At 43.1% G+C, this 22,600-nt stretch overlaps 1 protein-coding gene across 7 annotated transcripts in view; it reads left to right on the forward strand.

Annotated features, from left to right (window-relative positions):
• The window catches only part of mast4 (microtubule associated serine/threonine kinase family member 4), a 166,596-nt gene extending 156,213 nt beyond the window's left edge, over positions 1-10,383 (forward strand). For all 7 annotated transcript variants that reach the window (XM_029709662.1, XM_029709663.1, XM_029709664.1 and 4 more), the window contains 4 exons: positions 1,211-1,333; positions 1,906-2,042; positions 3,279-3,463; positions 3,620-10,383. In XM_029709662.1, coding sequence (XP_029565522.1) covers positions 1,211-1,333; positions 1,906-2,042; positions 3,279-3,463; positions 3,620-7,497 — 4,323 coding nt within the window. In that variant the 3' untranslated portion in view covers positions 7,498-10,383. The remainder of the gene's footprint in view (positions 1-1,210; positions 1,334-1,905; positions 2,043-3,278; positions 3,464-3,619) is intronic.
• The last annotated feature ends 12,217 nt before the right edge of the window (positions 10,384-22,600 follow it).

Below are 22,600 nucleotides of genomic sequence, written 5' to 3' on the forward strand. Positions count from 1 at the left end.
TGTCTAGTTCTGTTTTTCTTGCCGGGGGGGTGCCCTATACCTGCACCCAGAGGGGAGTAGTTCAAAGTCTGGGTACAGGGGGTGGCTTGGGTCTAAAATGACAGTTCACCAGCCCCCCATACACATGTTCCAGTGTCCCCCAGACGATTCACCAGCCCCCCATATCCTGAGTCTTGCTGAGGGCCCTGACCTTAAAGATCTGATACAGGCCTGTCTGTTTCACCATCCAGGCCTGTCTGTTTCACCACAGAAAGCAAGTACCTTGCTTTCTGTGGTGATAATCCCTCGGCATATTTATCTGGCTGACAGTGGCATTCCCAAACCAACAAACAATACAAAAAGTTAAAATACTGTTTTATAAATGAAAGACAGTCGGTTTAGTACAGTCAACCTTAAAAGATCCCAGCTTTTTGAGAAAGTACAGTCTCAGGTCTGTACATTTACTCCACTGAAGCTTGTTGTCCAAGAGGACACCCAGATATTTGTATTCCTCTACAATCTCTATGTTCTGACCTCTGATAGATGTTGCTGAGGTAGGTGTTGTACGCTTTCTGAAGTCTACGCACATCTCTTTGGTCTTGTTGGTATTGAGGACCAAGTGTGATTGGTCACACCACTCTACAAAGTCATCTAGGACCAGGCCTTGGTGTTCCTCATCATCATTCAACAGGCTGATCAAGGCAGTGTCATCAGAGAACTTAACGAGGTGTCTGTCAGGATGGGAACTAGTACAACTATTAGTGTACAAGATGTACAGGAGTGGGGACTAAACACATCCCTGAGGAGAGCCTGTGTTGGTGGTGCGTATGTCTGACAGGTGGGGGACCTACTTTGACCCGCTGTGACATCTGGCTCAGGAAGTCCAACAGCCACAAAACCAGCCCCCCAATCTAAGGAGAAGTCCCTTATGAGTCTCTGTGCCAGAATGTAAGGCTGGATTGTGGCAGAAGAGAAGTCAACATTCAGAACCCTGACATGGGATTTTTGGCACCTTCTAGATGTCTATAGACCATGTTGAGGAGAGTAAGAATGGCATCATCAACTCCTCTGCTGGGCTGATAGTCAAACTGAAACGGGTCGAGGAGCTTCTGGGTGGCACTGAGAATGTGACTTTTCACAGCCTCGTGATCATGTTCAAACAAGCACAGTCATATCTAATGGAGTGATTATAGATACAGTAGCTAACAGTGTGTTTCTGTGTGGTGTTCAGAGTGTGGAGGACACGGGTCCGGCCCACAAGGCAGGGCTGAAAGCTGGTGACCTCATCACTCATGTGAATGGAGAGACGGTCCACGGCCTGGTCCACACTGAGGTGGTGGAACTGCTGCTCAAGGTCAGAGAACATTAGATATAAAGCTTTCATCAGATATAACTGCTAGTAACAATTGTCCACCATTACATCCACAAAAGGTTATGACGTAATCGTATAAGCATAAGGTATCTGGAGTTTGTAACTTGATACTCTCATGATGGAGCTCATATATTTAAGCAATAAGTCTAGAGGGGGTGTGGTATATGGCCAATATACCACGGCTAAGGGCTGTTCTTAAGCATGACGCAACGCGGAGTGCCTGGACACAGCTCTTAGCTGTGGTATATTGGCCATATATCACAAACCCCCGAGGTGCCTTATTGCTATTATAAACTAGTTACCAATGTAATTAGAGCAGTTGAAATAAAGGTGTTGTCGCACCTGTGGTATACGGTCTGATATACCACAGCTGTCAGCCAATCGGCATTCAGGGCTCGAACCACCCAGTTTATAATAGACTGTTTATCTAGCGGTAATTTACAGTCGAACCCACTTTTAACTCACCCCTGTTTGTAATTTCATACTCTTACAATGGAGCTCATTCATTTTGTGCCAGTTTATCTTATGGATCTCTGTATTTGCTTCCTTTCCAGAGTGGCAGTAGAGTAGCCATCTCCACCACTGCGTTTGAGAACACCTTCATCAAAACAGGGCCTGCCAGGAGAAACAGCTACAGGAGCAAGATGGTCCGACGCACCAAGAAGCCCAAGAAGGAGAAGACGCAAGAAAGGCAAGAGATTCGTGTTTGGTTTAGTGTTATTTTCTATACGAGAAACCATTTTGTTATTAGATATGAACTATATCTAATAGTTAACAACACTATCAACAAGGCAGGTCCTACAGGCCCTAGTTGTGTCTTGTCGCACCTTGACTACTATTCAGTCGTGTGGTCAGTTGCCACAAAAAAGGGCTTTTTGCAATTGGCTGATGTTGAATGCACCTAGCTGTCTGTCTAAACTACTGGCACACAGCTCAGACACCTATGCATACCACACAAGACATGCCACAAGAGGTCTCTTCACAGTCCCCAAGTCCAGAACAGACTATGGGAGGTGCACAGTACTACATAGAGCCATGGTTACATGGAACTCTATTCCACATCAAGTAACTGATGCAAACAGTAAAATGAGATTTAAAAATACTGGTAAAAAAAACACCTTATGGAACAGCGGGTACTGTGAAGCAACACAAACGTAGGCACAGACACATGCATACACACACACACACACGATAACATACGCACTATACACATGGATTTAGTACTGTAGATATGTGGTAGTGGTGGAGTAGGCGCCTGAGGTCACACAGTGTTGTGAATATATTTTCATGTTTTTTTTTTTTTTTTTGTATAAACTGCCTTAATTTTGCAGGACCCCAGCAGCTAATGGGGATCCATAATAAATACAAATGAAGTAAATCTCTATTAGTCTGCTCTGTAGAGGTCGCTAGTAAATTTGAACAGCTTACATGTCCAGATTTAGTCATATACAGTAGAACCACAGGGTGTAGCTGTGGCTCCTTGCAACGGTGCTAAAACTCTGTCACTGCTTGACAATGTCAACCCTCGTCACATGTCAGTCTTAAGTTTTTCATTTCAAAGATCTTACTCTGGCTTTCCTTTTTCTTTCACTGAATTGTTTAATTGATTACTCGGGAATATTATGTACATTGTTTACCACCATTTTAAGAACAATGATCATAGATGTCACAACACTACACATCTATTTTCTACCTACAAAAATTGCATTTTCTGTGGAACATTCTAGCTTGGCCCTATAGTGGTGGACTGATTCAGTGTCTTCTCTCTTTGCGCTCTTTGCCAGAACGCATATATAGTAATAACACCATTTGAAGTATAATTCTCTTAGATTAAACTATCTAGAGTCTAGACCACAAATCTAATCTAGGGAGTGCCTGGGCCTCATAGTGATAGACTGACCGTGTCTTCTCTCCTTTTTCCCCACAGGCGGCGGTCTGTGTTCAGGCGTTTTGCCATGCAGCCCTCCCCTCTGCTCCACACCAGCCGTAGTTTCTCCTCCTTCAACCGCTCCCTGTCCTCTGGGGAGAGTCTCCCAGGTTCCCCTACTCACAGCATGTCTCCCCGCTCCCCCACTGCAGCTTTCCGACCCACCCCTGACTTCAATCAGTCAGGTGAGAGTGACCGTCTTTCATTTACATTTTAATCAATAAAATACATGTGGTGTGTATCAGTAAAACAATCAATGTTTGTTAAATTAGGATGAATGTACAATATTTAACACTATTAAATATTATAGTTGAATAACGTCCTTCCCTCTGTTTCTCCAGGTGGCAACTCCTCTCAGAGTAGCTCTCCCAGCTCCAGCGCTCCAAACTCCCCCGCAGGCTCCGGCCACATCCGTCCCAGCACCCTGCACGGCCTGGGCCCCAAACTGACTGGCCAGAGGCTCCGACAGGGCCGTCGCAAGTCTGTCGGTAGCATTCCCCTCTCCCCTCTGGCCCGCACCCCATCCCCGACCCCCCAGCCCACCTCCCCGCAGCGTTCACCCTCTCCTTTACTTAGCCATGGGTCCATGGGGATCTCCAAGACCACCCAAGCATTCCCGGTCAAGATGCACTCGCCCCCTACCATTGTCCGCCACATGGCACGTCCCAAGAGCGCAGAGCCTCCCCGTTCGCCGCTCCTTAAGCGGGTGCAGTCGGAGGAGAAGCTGTCGCCCTCCTACACGGGCGACAAGAAGCACATGTGTTCCAGGAAGCACAACCTGGAGGTGACCCAGGAAGAGTCCCAGGGAGAAGAGTTGATGCCTGGGGACAGGGACCACCACACCCTGCAGAGTTTGGAGGAGACGTCCTGCGAACCTCCGGCCATCACCCGGGTCCGGCCGGCAGAGCAGGGCTGCCTCAAGAGGCCAGTTGGACGCAAAGTGGGCCGCCAGGAGTCTATGGAGGAGCTGGAGAAGGAGAAACTGAAAGCCAAGGTGGTGATGAAAAGACAGGACTGGTCAGAGAGGCGAGAGTCCCTGCAGAAGCAGGACGCACTACAGGAATCTGATATGTCTGGTGCTGAAGGAGGAAGAAGCCAGGGCAGAAGCCAAGGCTCAGAGACAGTCTCGCTGGAAGGCAAAGCTGCCAGCACCACTGTAAAAGATGTCCTGTACAAGAAGCTGAACACTCGGGCCAGTGAAGGCAGCCCTGAACCACTAGTGGGCAATAGCTCTGACTCGCCACTGTGCTCCATCCACCCTGACTGGAGCCCCCAGAAGACTGAGTGGCAGCTGTCCAGGCAGAGCAAGGAGGGTGGTAAGCCAGACAGGCTTGACTTCAAGGCCCCCAACATGGAGTTTGCCCGGAAGAGGCAGTCATTCGAGGAGCGAGAAGACTGCATGTGTCGACTCTCTCCCGTCATCCATGAGAGCCTCCATTTTGGGTCCACCCGGTCCAAGAGTCTTCAGCTGGACTCGGCCCTGGCTCTAGACCACGTCAAGGGTACCATGGGTAGCGTCCACTCCAACCCTGAGGGCCTGAACCCCAAGATATTTGCTGGGAGAGGAGAGGGAAGTGCAGTGGAGAAACTCCAGCTCATCTCCTCCAGTGAAGGCTCCCTCAGGAAGACCTCCTCAGAGTACAAGCTGGAGGGGCGTCTGGTCTCCTCCCTGAAACCCCTGGAGGGCACCCTAGACATTGGCCTGCTCTCCGGGCCAAGGGTGTCTAAAACAGACACCTGCCTCTCTAAGATGTCTGACAGTGATATGGGCTCGATAGGGACGCCCACATGGCTGCAAAGCCCAGTTGAGCGGCAGGTGTTGATTCCCCTGCTAAAACCATCTGACAAGCAGAAGAGCCCCCCCACCAGTATACTAAGCCCTGGAGCTGTTGTGGCCCTTAGCAATCCAATTCCCGCCAACGAGGAGGCTAGTATTTCCAACACTGGGCTTAAATGCAATAGCAGTGGTGAGAAGCCACACGACAGACCTAGTCACCATGAACCCCCAACGGCTCTCTCCAAGGCGGAGGTCTCAGACTTTGGGGGGAAACAAGAGAGCAGGTCCAGTATGATAACTCACGATCATAGGGCATTCCGCCACAGCACCCACTTCTCCAACTGTGGGAAGACGCCCTCCATACGGGAGGTCAGCAACGAAGACCAGGAGGAGGAGGTGGAGCCACCTCAAGAGACCCCAGCCCCCGCACAGCAAAACAACACCGATATCTCCAAGACACCGGATACAGTTGTCGTTCCAAAGACGGAGAGTCCCAAAAATACTGCAGCATCCTTCCCTGCCTCAAAGGTGGAGGTTCAAGCAACAGCCCCTCATGCAGCTGTACCAGTGAAGCAAAGTTCAGATTGTCAGTCAGGGCCCAGTTACCTGCAGAGCAATGAGAAACAAAGACCAGCTGAGAATACAAGTAGCATCACTACAGTTGTAAAATATAATTTAGAGCAGACTTCATACCTGTCAAAGCAGCAGATGGTATACAGCAGTCCCTCGACAGTGACCACAACACAAACGTCCATCCCTGCTCCAATCTCTAGTCTTGGAGATATGAACCGAACAAGTGGTCAAATGTCTCCAAGACAGGACGCCACAGGGAAAACTCAAAACTCGGACAAGGTTCAAAGCAACAGGCCAGTACTAAACAAGGACAGTGAACCGGCCAGTGTGTCTGCTGTTGAGGAGCTCAAAGCTGCAAACGCAGCAAGAGATAAAATGGCTGAAGTCAGAGAGACAAGTCCTAAAGTGGATGTAAAATGTGTCTTATCTAAAGGAATTTTGGACACTGCAACTGCTAAAACAGAAGCAACACAGAGGTGTTGTGAAGATGCTTGTCCCATTGGCAGTCAGGTAGCTATTAGTAGTGTAGCAAAGCAAATTAGACAAGGTCCCACTTCACCAAAGACAAAGGGTAGCATTGCAAAGACTGGAGAGCGAGAGAAGCCATATTTAACACACCGACTTGCTGAAAAGACTTGGGTCAAAGGGGCTCTTGAGGCAGAAATCAGAGTCCCTAAAAAGCAAACTGCTGATGTGAATACCAAAGAGACGAGTCCTGTGCTGATAGTGAAACAATCACCACCAAGTCCTGCTTCAACAAATCAAACAACCTTCAATCCCAAAACTAAGCCAAGATCTGAGGAAGAGAGGGAGAGGTATGAAGTGAAAACTCCCACCCCAGTCGTCAATTTAAGCCTGGATTCAAAACAGCAAGAAACTACAGTCTCAATGGTCAAAGAAATCCCAGACTCAAAGCAGGAAGAACTCCTACTCAAAACCTCGGTTCAAAGCCACATCGTCAAAGAAAGTTCAGACTCCAAACTAAACAAATCTTTGTGCCAAACTCCTGTCCCAACCCCAGTTGTCAGACACCACTCTGACCCAAAACAGAAAGAACCAGAACTCCACACCTTTGCCCCAACCCCAGCCCAAGTCATCAAAGATAACCTGGACTCAAAACAAAAATCACCCCCTCACAAAACCTCTGCCTCAACCTCAATGATCTCAAAACAAAAGGAAATCACTACTTCAACTGTTAGACAAATCATAGACTCAAAACAGAAATCCCCCCCTCACAAAACTCTTGCCCCAACTGCAACCCCAGTAATGAAAGAGCCAGCGCCGGTCCTTGCTGCAGCCCAACAGCAGGCCCAAAAAGAGGCTCTGACTGGAGCCAGCGCTCCCTCCCAGTCTACCCCTGTACCAGTCCTGCCGGCCCTAGCCATGAGAAGAGAAGCACACACACCCAACGGTGGAGCTCTCTCAGGCAGGGCCAGCGGCAGCACCGGACAGGAGGCTGTGGTCCAGACCTCCAGGGAGGATCAGGGGAGACCGAGGGTAGAGGCTCCCAGGTCAGAGGGCCTTAGATCAGACTCTCATAGGAGTCTGGGTGGGGTGGATACCACAGGGCCAACACCCACCTCCACCAGCAACAGCACCCCCCAGGCCAAACACAGTAAAGCTGAATCCAGGGTCACTAACTCTGATAAACAGGTAGCCTGCAGCCGAAAGGAACAGGCTGACAAGAAGAAAAGGGAGTCGGGTCAAGAGGCAGCGTCTACACAGAAAAACACCAAGAGAGAGACTTTGAGAGTGGCTACCTTGGTGAAAGAGGGTTCAGGTTCAGACAAAGATTCGGCCCGACACAAGCAAACCAAGGAGTCGCCACGCGGCCCTGCAAACAAAGGAAATGCGGAATTTAAAAAATAAGACAGCATCCACCCTTACTTTTGCGGTATGTCCAAGATAAGACAAGGCAGACATTTTAGTTGTTCATAGTGTCATCATACCTTATTTTTTTGTGAACCGGGTAGCTGTTACTTCAGTGTTTATATGGCGTGAGAGAGGTGTGTTATCCTGAAAGGGTGTGTGTGTATGTAGTGGTGTAAGCGTATGCTTGGGCAATACTGTAAATGTGTAATGTTTTTGGACTGAATGTAGACAATGATTTGCTGCTCATTTGTGGTCCTCTGCTGTGTGAAGAAAGTGTCAAATTTGTATCCTGTGATTGTTGAGGTTTTATTTTTTAATCGACAGCGGAGTGCAATGTGCAATCAAAATGTCAGTGGGCAGTAAGGAAGTAGCCTTTTCCAAGGTTTTGAATTGCACTCTGGGTTTAGAGTTCTGGGTTAAGAGCACCTGAAATTGAAGGTAGCAGACTTTCGATGCGTGTAGACTGAACTATTTCACTCCCACTCAAAAAGCTTTGTGAGGTGAAAATACGCTAGTCATGGCATGTCATCCGATGAACCATTTTAGTTGTGTGACAGTGATGCAGATCATTCACTGGCAAGCGTCATACACAAGTCAAATATCACCAAAAGTTTGTTTAGATACTTTGTCACTTTTTTTTATTATTACCTAGAGGTGAAGTGTTTTTTTGTTTTGGGTAGCGGTGCACAGCAGGTATGCACTATGTCCTGTGCTTCTCACCTAGAACTATTAAATATGGAATCATCTTACGGTTCTGGAATCCTATTTAGTGGAAGGGGCCTTAGAGTTAAGGGGGAATAAATAAAAAAACTTGCTGTTCTTAGCAGGTTATGGTGTAATTCACATTCCTTTCACATCTCTACATTTCTAAACCTTTGATTTTTATGCAATTGTGTACATAAGTATGACAAAACTAACTGTAAAAATTGGGATACATGGGCTTAAGTGAATATATGTGTTTGTTTTGTATATATATATATTTTGCAATGTCATGTTTGTATACTCGATGATATGTCATTTCAGAATAAAGTTCCGCTTGATAATTCTGTGGTCTAGAATAAGCTAATGTAATGTCTATCTATATCTATCCAAAATACATCCTCTCTCTAACAGTCATTTTAACACATTCTGATATGTTCAGAATTTTACTTGAGGAGAAAACAGCTTACATGGGCAATTGTGCTTTTCCTCAAATGTAGTGTTGAAAATGAAACAAAAAACAACTGTGAGGGGCAAGTGGTTCCCAAGAATGCGTTCAATCGTGATGATGTATGAAGAATTGTAATGAACTTGTAAAATTGATACTTCGCTGAGCCCAGGAGAAAATATGTATGTTATTATGACAATGTGTAGAATGCAAGCTCCAAGGAGTTAGAATAAACCAACAATTGTAAGTATGTTTGCCACACTATGGAAGAGATTTGTCAGTCTGTTTTTAAGGAGTCTGCATCTATTGGGTGTTTTCCAGTTGTGTTTATATTTGTACGGACAGACATTCATACAATGTGAAATGTATTTTCGGGTATGGTCAATTTAAAAAGGGCTTCAATTCAAGTAAACGTCACGCAAATGTATTGAGAATGTCAGGGTTGCAAGAGATTAGATTTCAGTTACAGTACTGAAGTTGTGTTCTAGCCTTGTATTGTTTTTGTCGTTTTCGTTCTTCTCCAGACTTTTCTTTTTCCGTAAGTGATGCAGTAGCCTACATTTATGTACCAGATCGGCCAGATGAAACTGCCCAGTTACATGTCTAGCTAACAATAGGCTTGAAAGGACGGATTTTGTAAAAACAAAATGCACCAATATACAAACCTTAGTTCATATACATAAATGTCATTATTCTAGACAGTTGATGTTTAGATGATGATACTAGCTTTGTGTATCAGAAAACAGTTGACTTCTTTTACACTGACATAGGGATGTCCTGTAGTTCAGCTGTCAAGCCTTTTGATTGCATACCCTAAATATCAAACAAAGTAGGTTTCTAATTAGGCGATACAATATTAACTCTATAATGTAGGATATGTCATAAAAATAAACAATCTACTGTATCTTAGAGAGGCAAACAAAAAATAGTATAAACTGGACATAATATATTTACATAAATTACATACTGTACCCAAGAAGGCACATTGTAGACAAATAAGATTGATTGTAGAGATTTTTTAAATGTGTTAACCGAATCTGAAGTTTTACTATTCTCATTAGTTATTGTAAATGTATTGTCAAACATTTGGGCAGAAGAGAAATTCACCTTTAATATTAGACACCTTTCCCCTCCTAGTTGTAGTAGTAGAGGGAGAGTAGGATAAGAATGATTGAGATAAATGTCTTATGGAGCTCATCTTGTCCCCTGTCAAACAGGCTCTGAATACAGACATAAATTAATCGAAAACACTTTCTTTGAATGACGGAGCATATATTTGTCTCCATGCCTTTTGTTTCTGACGATTGACATTTAAATCCTTTAAAAAAAAGCACATTCAATGTTTGTTTACAAATTCTTCATGGATGTATATTTTGTATATTGTGTAATTGATTTGCCAAATCTGTGTACTACATCACAGGAAATATGTTTGATGTTTGTGATTTCCTCACCTACCCAGCCACCCAGTTGTGCTGTTAGACTGTCTCTGTTTCAACATCCGTCGGGTCCCACATGGTCCTGCTAGTTTTTTGTTTCGTTTTTCCTTTGTGTGAAACTAGCATTAGATGAACTTGCTTACTATGTTTTGTCTTTTAGGATCTGTGCAATAAAAATGTTTGAGTTTTGGTATTTCGCCCAAGGAAACCTCTATGGATGTCATAGATGTTGTATATTAAAACAGATATTTATACTTCTAAAGTTGCATAACACTGAGAATAAAAAGCATGATAAAACTCGCTTTTTCTTTTTATTGATTTAATGAAATGATCATAAATCTGAAAATGCATAATTTTTTTTGCATTGTGATGTAGAGATTATGAAGAGCTACATTAAAATGGCATATGCCTGGCCTTGTATGATACAAGGCCAGGCCTATGCCATTTTAATGTAGTTCTTCAGTTGTATTTAACCTTAAGTTCAGCTGTAAGGCATGTGATTGAACTACCCTGATTGTTAGTCAGTGAACTAAACTTTGCTCTGTCCCCTTAAGATCATCTATAAATGCTGAAACTATAATCTGTAACCGCTTTCTTTGGAGGTGAAGTTCAGGGTTGGGCTAGGGTTATTGGAAAGTTGGTTGAACTATTACCATCTGCACTTGACTATATCCTAATAACGTGTTACCTTTCAAAGCAGTTCGGATCCTCTGTATTTCTTCCGTAATGATGACAAATGAAATTGTTAAAATTGCCATTGACATAACGACAAGTCCAAATGCTAACATGCCTGCGAAAAAAAAATCCAAAATAAATTCAAATGCACATCTGATAACCTTTCCTTTGAACCAACACATTGTCCTATCAATGTTTATCACTTTATTGGCATTGCTCTGAACCCAACCAATTAATTGAATATTGGAACAGTTGCATGCCAAAGGCTTGTCACTCAGGTCAATTTTGCTCTTTTCTGTTAAAGCTTTGACAGTCTACGTCAACCATTTCTATCTGATTCATGGCTAAATTTAGCAGGACATTATTCAGTGTGGAGAATGCATTCATACTGGCTACAACTAGTTTATTACCACTAAGATCTACATACACCAGGTTGGTGAGGTAGCGAAATGCATTCTTCTTAACAGATACGATGTCACACACTGCCAAAACCAGCCTCTGTAGAAGAGGAACATGCATAAACATCTCACCATTAGAAACAACCCTGTCCTTAAAGGAACCACCCCTCAAATTGAGACTCTCCAGGCTTTTCAAACCTTCCAGAAGGTTCCACTGGACACTGAAGTCACCCGCAGCTAGAACGTAACTATGTGTTTTATGTTTTTATTATGGTTTAAACAGAAGCCGTTGTGAATTTTGGGCCTGCTCTGAAATATGTGATAGTTGGCTTCTAAACGAGTTGGAAAAAGTGGGTTTGGTGTCAGTTTGTATCAGTTTGGTGGACGTTCGTTCCAAGTGTTCCATTGCCATACTGGCTGGCAACGTTCTTATCAGTTGCTTGCTAGCTAGCCAGCTACGGCTAACGTACAGTCACATCAAAAAGTGCAACCAGAATAACAGAAAAGTAGCTGTATTTGTATAAGCTGTTTTCTATAGACATTTATTTGGATACATCCATAACAATGAGCTAATGAGGCGCGATTTCGGCTGGCATAGAAAATGTGCTCACTCGTCAGGACACTGATGTTCAGAGGAGCATTCAGGATTAAACCCACTTTTTGTAAAAAGGTAGCTTTATTTTGTTATGTTCTGTCAACTCAATTTTGACAAATGCAGATAGAACCTTATAGTCCCAAGCTCTCCATAGGCGTAAAGGGAAGCTGCAAGTGCAACACTGCGGTGGGATAACAATAAAAGGCCAATGATGTCTCCATTGTCTGGAACAAAAGTATTTTTCCCCCCCAGGGCTCTGTCTGTGAGTGTATCTTGTCACTCCTAGGGATATGATCTGTGTATGTGCCCAGAGCAGTCGGCACACTGTAAAACTGGAACCAAGCCCACATCAAGGGATTGGGATGAACAAATGCTTTGAGTTTGTCATTTCTCACTAACAATGGGAGCTCTGCCATACGGGAGGCTGTCCCTAGCAAAGGACAAGCGACAGTTTGTGAGAGTCACGTTAGGTAGACTACAGATATTGAGATGAGCGAGATGCAAGACTTCGCTCTCACGCAGTCACACACAGTATCCGCATGGGTTCGCTTCAATCTGTTGTAGCGTTGTACAGCATACAGCGTTGTAGCCAGGGTCAAAAACAGTGGAGAAGTTGAGCAACCACTTACATAACGCAGATTCTCTGGACCCTTACAACGTCGGAGGTCCCCCCCCAGTCTTTTTGATCTGACATAACAGGTTTATATTTACCAATACCATATGTTTGTGTAGAGGAAATCATGCGTGTAGTAGAAAAGTAAATTAAAAAGGAATTAGTGCAGGTGCAAAAATAAGTGAACCCCAAGTTGCAACCTTTTAGGGACAGACGTTCCGCTAGATGCAGCACTAACCTTTGATGATCTTCATCAGATGACACTCCTAGGACATTATGTTACACAATACATGCATGTTCTGTTCAATCAAGTTCATATTTATATCAAAAAACAGCTTTTTACATTAGCATGTGATGTTCAGAACTGGCATACCCACCGCAAACTTCTGGTGAATTTACTAAATTACTCATGATAAACGTTCACAAAAAAACATAATTATTTTAAGAATAATAGATACAGAACTCCTTTATGCAATCGCGGTGTCAGATTTTAAAATAGCTTTTCGGCGAAAGCACATTTTGCAATATTCTGAGTAGATAGCTCGGCCATCACAGGCTAGCTAATTTGACACCCACCAAGTTAGGTGCTCACTAAACTCAGAATTACTATAAGGAAAATTGGATTACCTTTGCTGTTCTTCGTCAGAATGCACTCCCAGGACTTCTACTTCAACAAATGTTGTTTTGGTTCCAAATAATCCATAGTTATATTCAAATAGCTCCATTTTGTTCGTGCGTTGAGGTCACTATCCGAAGGGTGACGCGCGAGCGCATTTCGTGACAAAAAAATTCAAAATATTCCATTACCGTACTTTGAAGCATGTCAACCACTGTTTAAAATCATTTTTTATGCTATTTTTCTCGTAAAATAGCGATAATATTCCAACCGGGTGACGTTGTATTCATTCAAAGGCTGAAAGAAAAAAATGGAGTAGTCTCGTGGACGCGCATCTCCAGTGTCGCTGTTCCCAGCCTGACCACTAACAAATACTCCTGCTGTTCTTCGCCCAGAGACTGCAGACACCCCATTACACTTTCTGGCACCTTCTGAGAGCCAATGGAAGCCTTAGAAAATGTCATGTTACAGCACAGATGCTGTATTTTCGATAGAGATGGTACAGAAGGACAATAAATTGTCAGACAGGGCACTTCCTGTATGGAATCTTCTCAGGTTTTGGCCTGCCATATGAGTTCTGTTATACTCACAGACACCATTCAAACAGTTTTAGAAACTGTAGAGTGTTTCCTATCCAAATCTACTAATTATATGCATATTCTAGATTCTGGGCAGGAGTAGTAACCAGATTAAATTGGGTACGTTTTTTATCCGGCCATGAAAATACTGCCCCCTATCCCAAACAGGTTAAATCAAGTAAGAAAGTAGAATCAGGTGGGTAAATAATTGGGTACCAAATTAACCAATCAAAGGAGCGATAATTAGGAAAGAGTTTGGTGGCTCTGATAAATAGAGACAAGAAACCTGGTCAGTTTGGTGTTACCCATCCAGGTGAATGCAAAGGACACCATGCAGAGAGGAAAGGAGATCTCAGAGGACATCAGGACGAGGGTAGTGAGAGCTATAAAATCATCTAAAAAAAGATTTGAGCTCCGTCAGTCCACTATGAGGCAAATAATTTACAACTGGAAAGCATTTTACATGACAGCAACTCAGGCCTAAAAGTGAACACCCTTCCAAAATATCCCCAAGATCCACAATGAACAATAATAAATCAGTAAAAACCTACCAAAACTTAACATCTAGAGATTTGCAGACCTCCCTTACTGCATCTCAGGTAACTGTGCATGCTTCAATAAGAACACTGAATCGAAATGCCATTCATGGGAGGGTTGCTAGGAAGAAGCCTCTGCTGTCAAAAAATAACCAAACTGCCCATCTTTACTTTGCCAGAGACCACCTGGACAAACCTGAAGGTTTCTGGAAATCCATTCTCTGGACCGATGAGTCCAAAATGTACCTTTTTGGTCACTATCAATACCATTATGTTTGGCGAAAACCCAACACTGCCTACCACCAAAATAACCTTATCCCAACAGTCAAGCATGGTAGTGGGAATGTCAAGATCTGGAGATGCTTTTCCTCCTCTGGACCTGGACGACTACACATCATTAAGGGAACCATGAATTCTGAAGTATACAAGGAGATTCTTGAACTGAACATCAGGCCATCAGTCAAGGAGCTACAGCTGGACCGAAAATGGGTCTTCCAACAAGACAACGGCCCAAAGCATTTAAGCAAATCTACCAAAGAATGGCTCAGGAGAAAGAAGAGTTGTGTTTTGGATTAGCCAAGTCAAAGCAGGCAGTTCATGCCAGACACCCCTCAAACCTCATTCAATTGGCTGAGTTCTATAAGGAGGAGTGGGCAAAAATCCCTCAAAACAGATGTCAGAGACTGACTACTGGTTATAGGAGACATTTACTCCAAGTTATCGCTGCTAATGGAGGTGCCACAAGCTATTGACTGAAGGGGTTGACATTTTTGCACACATCAAATCTTAGTTTCTGTTAAATAAACCACTTTTGTGAAATAAATAATAAAAATGTATATTTTTTTGTTTGATATTTACTTGGAATGTCTTTATTACGTATTAGGGTTTAGATAAGGATTTCGTTTTTAAATATTTTATAGTAAAATCATGACCAGCCCTGTAGGGTTCACACACCTTCAAGCAGCACTGTATAACTTTCAAAATACAGAAATCCAGCCATCATGATGCATTTGGCATCGACGCCAAATGCTTCATACCGGGTATATTTCTGTATTATGACACTCCAAATTGAGCTCCGGTGCATCTTATTTCTTTTAATCATCCTTGATGTCACTACAACTTGATTGGAGTCCACCTGTGGCCAATTCAATTGTTTAGACATGATTTACAAAGAAACACACCTGTCTATATAACGCCCCACAGTTGACAGTGCATATCAGAGCAGAAACTATACCATGAAGTCCAAGGAACTGTCCGTAGATCTCCGATATAGAATTGTGAGGAGGCATATACTGTATGTCTATTGCGCTGCACACAATTTAAACATGTATTGAATCTTGAATGATGTATGCCAAGATGTACCAGAGATAAGGGACTGTTGATATTACAAACACACAACTCAATTGCCGATTCACTAGTATGAATAAAATGGCAAAACGCTTTTTTTGTTCAAGCACTCAAGAACTGTTGTCCACTAAAGATGATCTGTTTGCATCTGTCAATTTATTGGCTGTCCAGTATCCAGACGACCTGTCCCCAGTGCTTCTTATACAGTTCATTTCTTTCCGTAACTGTTAAGACCGGTGTTGTGCCGAATATCACCCCCCTGACAGAATTCTCCCCCCCTTCGCGTTCTTCATTGCTGCGAGCTGCTTGCTAGTTGAGATTTCTGCTCTTCACTCTGTTGTCAGTTTATCCTAAATTTCACTGATCTTAGTAGCAGAAAGCATTTTTGTCTGCAGTTTTCGGTTTGGCTATTTGTTTCAATATGGCGCCCTGGGTGAACACCCCCCCCCCCCCCCCTTCAGTGCCCGGTATGGATAATAATTCAGCCATAGTTGTTCTGAAATGTTTATTGCTTGCCAACATTTTACTCCCTCTATGTTTAATATAACACACAGGTCTAAGGTCTGATATGCGCTTTTGAACACCTGAGTAAGCTCCACTCATTGCACTGGCACCGTCGTAGGCTTGACCACTGCATTTGTTCACTGATATCTCCTTACCTTAAATCATACTTTCAAAAAAAACATTTTTTCTAATACTAAACTAATTATATTTCAAGGCCTGAGGCACTTTTTCAGTCACTTTCCTGAATCCCAAGAAACAAACACTTAGCTTCCTAGTACATATGGAAATTAAAAAGGTTTATGAATTACTTTTTGAAAGGTTACTGTCAAAATGATTTATTACCAGTGGTGATTTTAGCATGTAAATCTTGGTGGGGCATACTCACAAAAATATTTTGGGATGCATTACAGCAAAGCCACCACACAAAACTACATGAATTGCACTATAATGGTGACAAACGGTGCCCACAAACTGTTAGGGCCTACATAAAGCTGTCCCAACAGCAGAGCTTTCATCTCAGCACCATGTAGTGAATCTTTACCACTGTTACACCTGGATATTAGCGGGGCCTTGTCTGGCAGCGAAACAGTTCATTCAGCCTCATTTACTGCCTTTAAAAAAACATAACTGATATGGCTGACTTGCTTAAACAAATGTGGTTTCTGACAATTGAGATGTACAAACTAAGATGTATACCAAGTCAGAACCATAGAATAAATAAAGGGGATATAAGCAGACAATGAAACTCTTACAATATAAAATTATTATGTTTCTCTAAAACAGTCTATAGGCTACATGTGCACCACCAAGTCAGAACAGTATGCTAAGTTATGAGGGGGAAAGGGACCAAATTATTAGGGTGAAGCACATATGCTACTAACAGCTTACTACACAACATACACTTAGTATTACTTTCTTAGCTACAAGACATTGTCCGTGGGCAAATTTTGTCATAAAAGTCTGTCATTCTTATGGTGCTTTCAAGACAACTGGGAACTCGGAAAATCATGACGTCAGTGATCTTCAGGTCGGAGCTCGAGAAAGAGGCCAGAATTCCTTGGAATTCCGATATGAATGACCATATTTTCCCAGTCGGAGCTCCTGTTTTCTTGAGTTCCCAGTTGACTTGAACTCACTGAAGTCTGAGATTTCCCAGCTCCGAGTTTCCAGTTGTTTTGAACACGGCAGAAGTCATGCTCGATTGACAGCATGGCCAATATAGTCAACCTTTTTTTGGCCCATGGTGTCGAAGGTTATTCCTTTTAAGCTTGGAAAAAAGACCCTTAAACCCAGACTTGGACCACACACCCACTCCACTGAATAGCAGGCTAGTGATTGCATTGCAACGCTTGCAGTAAGCCACTGATTCCTTCCAAACCACTCATTGTTGAATTTGTGATTTCCAACTTGTTGTGTAATGTTTGTCCAATGGCCGATGAGCGTTTTATCTATAATTTCCCTTCATATCACAAGAATTGAGAAGGATTTGCCAGTAAATTGTCGACTTGATTCATGACAATGACTGCTAGCTTGCTAGCTAAGATTTTGAAAGTATGATGTTGACATGATCAATTCAATCAAAGCTACGGTAGATGTGACTTGACGTCGTTTTATCTGTGGCCAATGACCTTTAGGTTATTTGGATGGCCACTTCTAATGTAACTCTAGGGCAGCACCCAAAGGGCTTGAATTTTCGAGTTCTACCCGTAGATTGTGCGGTGACGTAGTGTCCCCATGAGGGACAGAACACTGAGCCAATCACGGCGCAACTTGAGAACATTACCAACCCCTAAGCTTCATATTTTCCGCTGGCTGCCCCACCACCACAGAAAGCACTGAGCTAGGCTGAAACACCTGCATTTTGGAGCTGCTTTCCTCAAGAAAGAAAAAAAGAGACTATGTTTGTACGCGGCTTTATTAACTCAGTAATTTTTATTTTTACATTGTTTGCAAACTGATACAGTGCATTCGGTAGGGTATTCAGACCCTTTGACTTTTTCAACATTTTCTTACGTAACAGCCTTGTTCTCAGTTGGATAAAATAAAAAACAATCCTCTTCAAAATCCTCTTCAATTACAGCCTTGTATCTTCTTGGGTATGACGCTACAAGCTTAGCATCCCTGTATTAGGGGGTTTCTCCCATTCTCCTCTGCAGATCCTCTCAAGCTCTGTCAGGTTGGGTGGGGAGCATCGCTGCACACCTATTTTCATGTCTCTCCAGCGACGTTCGATAGGGTTCAAGTCCGGGCTCTGGCTGGGCCACTCAAGGACATTCAGAGACTTGTCCCGAAGCCACTCATGCGTTGTCTTGGCTGTGTGTTTAGGGTCATTGTCCTGTTGGAAGGTGAACCTTCAACCCAGTCTGAGGTCCTGAGAACTCTGGAGCAGGTTTTCATCAAGGATCTCTTTGTACTTTGCTCCGTTCATCTTTCCCTCAATCCCGACTAGTCTTCCTGACTCTGAAAAACATCCCCACAGCATGATACTGCCATGCTTCACCGTAGGGATGGTGCCAGGTTTTCTCCAGATGTGACGCATTCAATCTTGGCCAGAGACCAAAGAATCTTTAGGTACCTTTTGGCAAACTCCAAGCGGACTGTCATGCCATTTACTGAGGAGTGGCTTCTGTCTAGTCACTCTACCATAAAGGCCTGATTGGTGGAGTGCTGCAGAGATGGTTGTTCTTCTGGAAGGTTCTCCCATCTCCAAAGAGGAACTCTGGAGCTATATCAGAGTGACCATTGGGTTCTTGGTCACCTCCCTGACCAAGGCCTTCTCCCCCGGAAGAGCTGAGTAATCTTCTTCCATTTAAGAACAATGGAGGCCATTGTGTTCTTGGGGACCTTCAATGCTGTAGAAATGTTTTGGTACCCTTCCCCACATCTGTGCCTCAACACAATCCTGTCTCTGAGCTCTATGGACAATTCGCTCGGTTTTTGCACTGATATGCACTCTCAACTGTGGGACCTTGTATAGACAGGTGTGTGTCTTTCCAAATCATGTCCAATCAATTGAATTTACCACAGGTGGACTCTAATCAAGTTGTAGAAACATTTCAAGGATGATCAATGGAAACAGGATGGAGCTGAGCTCAATTTCGAGTCTCATATCGTAAGATCTGAATACTTCCAAAAACCTATTTTTGCTTTGTTATTATGGGGGATTGTGTGAAGATTGATGAGGGGGAAGAAAACAATTTAATCAATTGTATAATAAAGCTGTAACGTAACAAAATTTGGAAAAAGTCAAGGGTCTGAATACTTTCCGAATGCTCTGTCCAGTATGTGACACATATTAATGCCAAAATAACATGCAAAACAGGCAACAAAAAAAGTATTATATATATATATATATATGTGTATATATATGTGTGTGTATATATATGTGTGTATATATATATACATATATATGTGTATGTATATATATATATATATATATATATGTGTGTATATATACACATATAAATATATATATATACATATATACATACATATATATGTATATATATGTATGTATGTATGTATGTATGTATGTATGTATGTATGTATGTATGTATGTATGTATGTATGTATGTATGTATGTATGTATGTATGTATGTATGTATGTATGTGTATATATGTATATGTATATATGTATGTATGCATGCATGCATGTGTGTGTGTATATATATATATATATACACAGTACCAGTCAAACGTTTGGACACACCTACTCATTCAAGGGTTTTTCTTTATTTGTACTATTTTCTATATTGTACAATAATAGTGAAGACATCAAAACTATGAAAGAACACATATGAAATGTAGTAACCAAAAAAGTGTTAAAGAAATATATTATATATTTGAGATTCTTCAAAGTAGCCACCCTTTGCCTTGATGACAGCTTTGCACACTTTTGGCATTCTCTCAACCAGTTTCATGAGGTAATCACCTGGAATGCATTTCAATTAACAGGTGTGCTAAACAGGTGTGGCTCCAAACAGGTGGGGCTCTGCGCTCTTAGTGGTAGCAGAAATTGACCCACTATGGTGTTTACTTTCTGCATCTACGTCATATCACTGAGTCTAACTTTAAAATAAAAAGGGACTAGGCCAATTACCAATTGGTACCAATTGGTATCATAATCTTATTTTACGTGATTTACTCAACGTTGTTTTTTAATTTTTAGATCTACAACTGATAGGCTGGCTACTAAAATATTTTAATTTGATCGCTTTCTAACTACAGTTCCTCTGAGATGACAGAGACAGAGTTAGTTTGAAACCAAAATGGCTGCCATCCCATCTTCAGACCACAGAGGACAGAATTTCTCTACCACATTAGTATCTCACTTTACAATAAGTCAGCATAGCTATAGAATAAATTTCAGTTTTGGTAAGGCATAACTGCAGTCCTTAGTTTACCATTGTCTTTAATGTGTCATGAGACTTGATATTAATGTCAAATACTTGTGGATGTGGCATACATCCTTGAACAACAGGGGGCACTGTCAGGCCGTCGAAACGCGGGTGGGTTGCAATGAAATGAATGCTCATCTGTTATGCAACAACTCTATCCAATTGAGAGATAAAGAAGACACACATTATAATCTCTGTATAAATAGATATAAATCTTTGGGTGATTAGGATACCACCCTGAATAAGCTGCATATTCGACAGAGAGACCAAAGATTAGTGGCCAGTCACTCAATCCCAAATCCAAATGGGATTCTGTGGGATTCTGATGTGCTCAGAGGGAATTTAAAATGTTAAAGATGCTGAATACACATTATTATTGCATATATAATACACCACACAATGCAATCTGTGATAAACACAAACAATGTTATGTATTATTGCATGAGATGTACTGTATTTCCTGAATACAGCAGCAAGACTTGATTCACAGCCCTAGGCCATGTAATAATACTGCGATCTCTTCGTGCAGCAGAAGTAGGCCCAGTATAGAAACGTACTGAATTATGCCCACTCCAGATTACATACAAACACAATTAAATCCTGTGACCTCTGTCTCCATTCAATAACCCTTGCTGCATCATCTGTGTAATTACAGTACAGTCGTGATCAGGCAGATGTAGCCTACTGGCACCCACCACCCTCACTGAGTCATTAACAAAAAAGCCAGGCAGGCACAGACAAAACAAATCACTTCAGGGATATTTAAAAACTGGGTTCTGATAAAATAGGGCAGAAAAAAAGGATATCGGGTTTGGGAATTGAGGCCAGCCAGCCAGCCATGGTAAAACTGTCATGGCAGTGGGGATGTCGCGGACGATGGCGAAGAAGTCAAAGGTCTCCCATGGCAGGGTTTAGCACAAAGCACAGACAGCAGGGCTATTCTGACCTACATCACTCAATTAGACATCAATGGACACTGGCCGCTGCATGTGGAACAGCCAGGACCTTAATCTCCCCCAAATGTAAATAATCTTTACAGCCCCTCTGACAAAAACAGTGAAAGAGGGGTAGGAAGGTGGAAAGGGGGGCTTGTGTGTGAGAATAGAATGTAATTGTGTATTTTCCTTCAGATAGACTAATGCCTACCCCTCCCCCCGTGTGCATTGAGAAAGAGAGCATACAGGTAAACAAGGGGATATTATGATTGCTACTCTGCGTTGGTTAGGAGCTGAGGTTAGGAGTATATTGCCAGGAGGAGAAATTTCCCACAGCCCGGAGAAGTTTGTTTGGGTTTGTGCAATCACCAAGGTTACTTTAGGCAGTTTGTTATTCAGTTAGACTAGACTTGGGTATCTTCACTGTATGTATCTTGGGTTCCTCTTGAGTTTCTCTTTAGCGTTATAGTTGTTTGTATTGCCTATTTATGACAGTTATTTATAGTTACAGGGAGGTCTTATTTTCAGTGGAAGCCTTGACTGGCTTTTTACTTTTCCATGTGGCCCACTGGCCTATGTTTGACATGTTATCCGTCTCTATCATATAACCGCAGTGATGCAGTGATAAGGTTTCCTGTTCGTCAACAAGCTAGGCAGCAGCATGAAATTGGAACTGTTCACCAATTTACACAATGGTCAAAATGGTGTAGGGTACAGGAGAGTGCAGACGGAGGGAGATGGGGTACGGTACAGGAGAGTGCAGACGGAGGGAGATGGGGTACAGGAGAGTGCAGACGGAGGTAGATACGGTACAGGAGAGTGCAGACGGAGGGAGATACGGTACAGGAGAGTGCAGACGGAGAGAGATGGGGTACAGGAGAGTGCAGACGGAGGGAGATACGGTACAGGAGAGTGCAGACGGAGGGAGATGGGGTACAGGAGAGTGCAGACGGAGGTAGATACGGTACAGGAGAGTGCAGACGGAGGGAGATACGGTACAGGAGAGTGCAGACGGAGGGAGATACGGTACAGGAGAGTGCAGACGGAGAGAGATGGGGTACAGGAGAGTGCAGACGGAGGGAGATGGGGTACAGGAGAGTGCAGACGGAGGGAGATACGGTACAGGAGAGTGCAGACAGAGGGAGATGGGGTACAGGAGAGTGCAGACGAAGGGAGATACGGTACAGGAGAGTGCAGACGGAGGGAGATGGGGTACAGGAGAGTGCAGACGGAGGGAGATACGGTACAGGAGAGTGCAGACGGAGGGAGATACGGTACAGGAGAGTGCAGACGGAGGGAGATGGGGTACAGGAGAGTGCAGAC

The sequence above is a fragment of the Salmo trutta genome, chromosome 23, assembly GCF_901001165.1.
Source record: "Salmo trutta chromosome 23, fSalTru1.1, whole genome shotgun sequence".
In the NCBI taxonomy this organism is placed as follows: Eukaryota; Metazoa; Chordata; class Actinopteri; order Salmoniformes; family Salmonidae; genus Salmo; species Salmo trutta.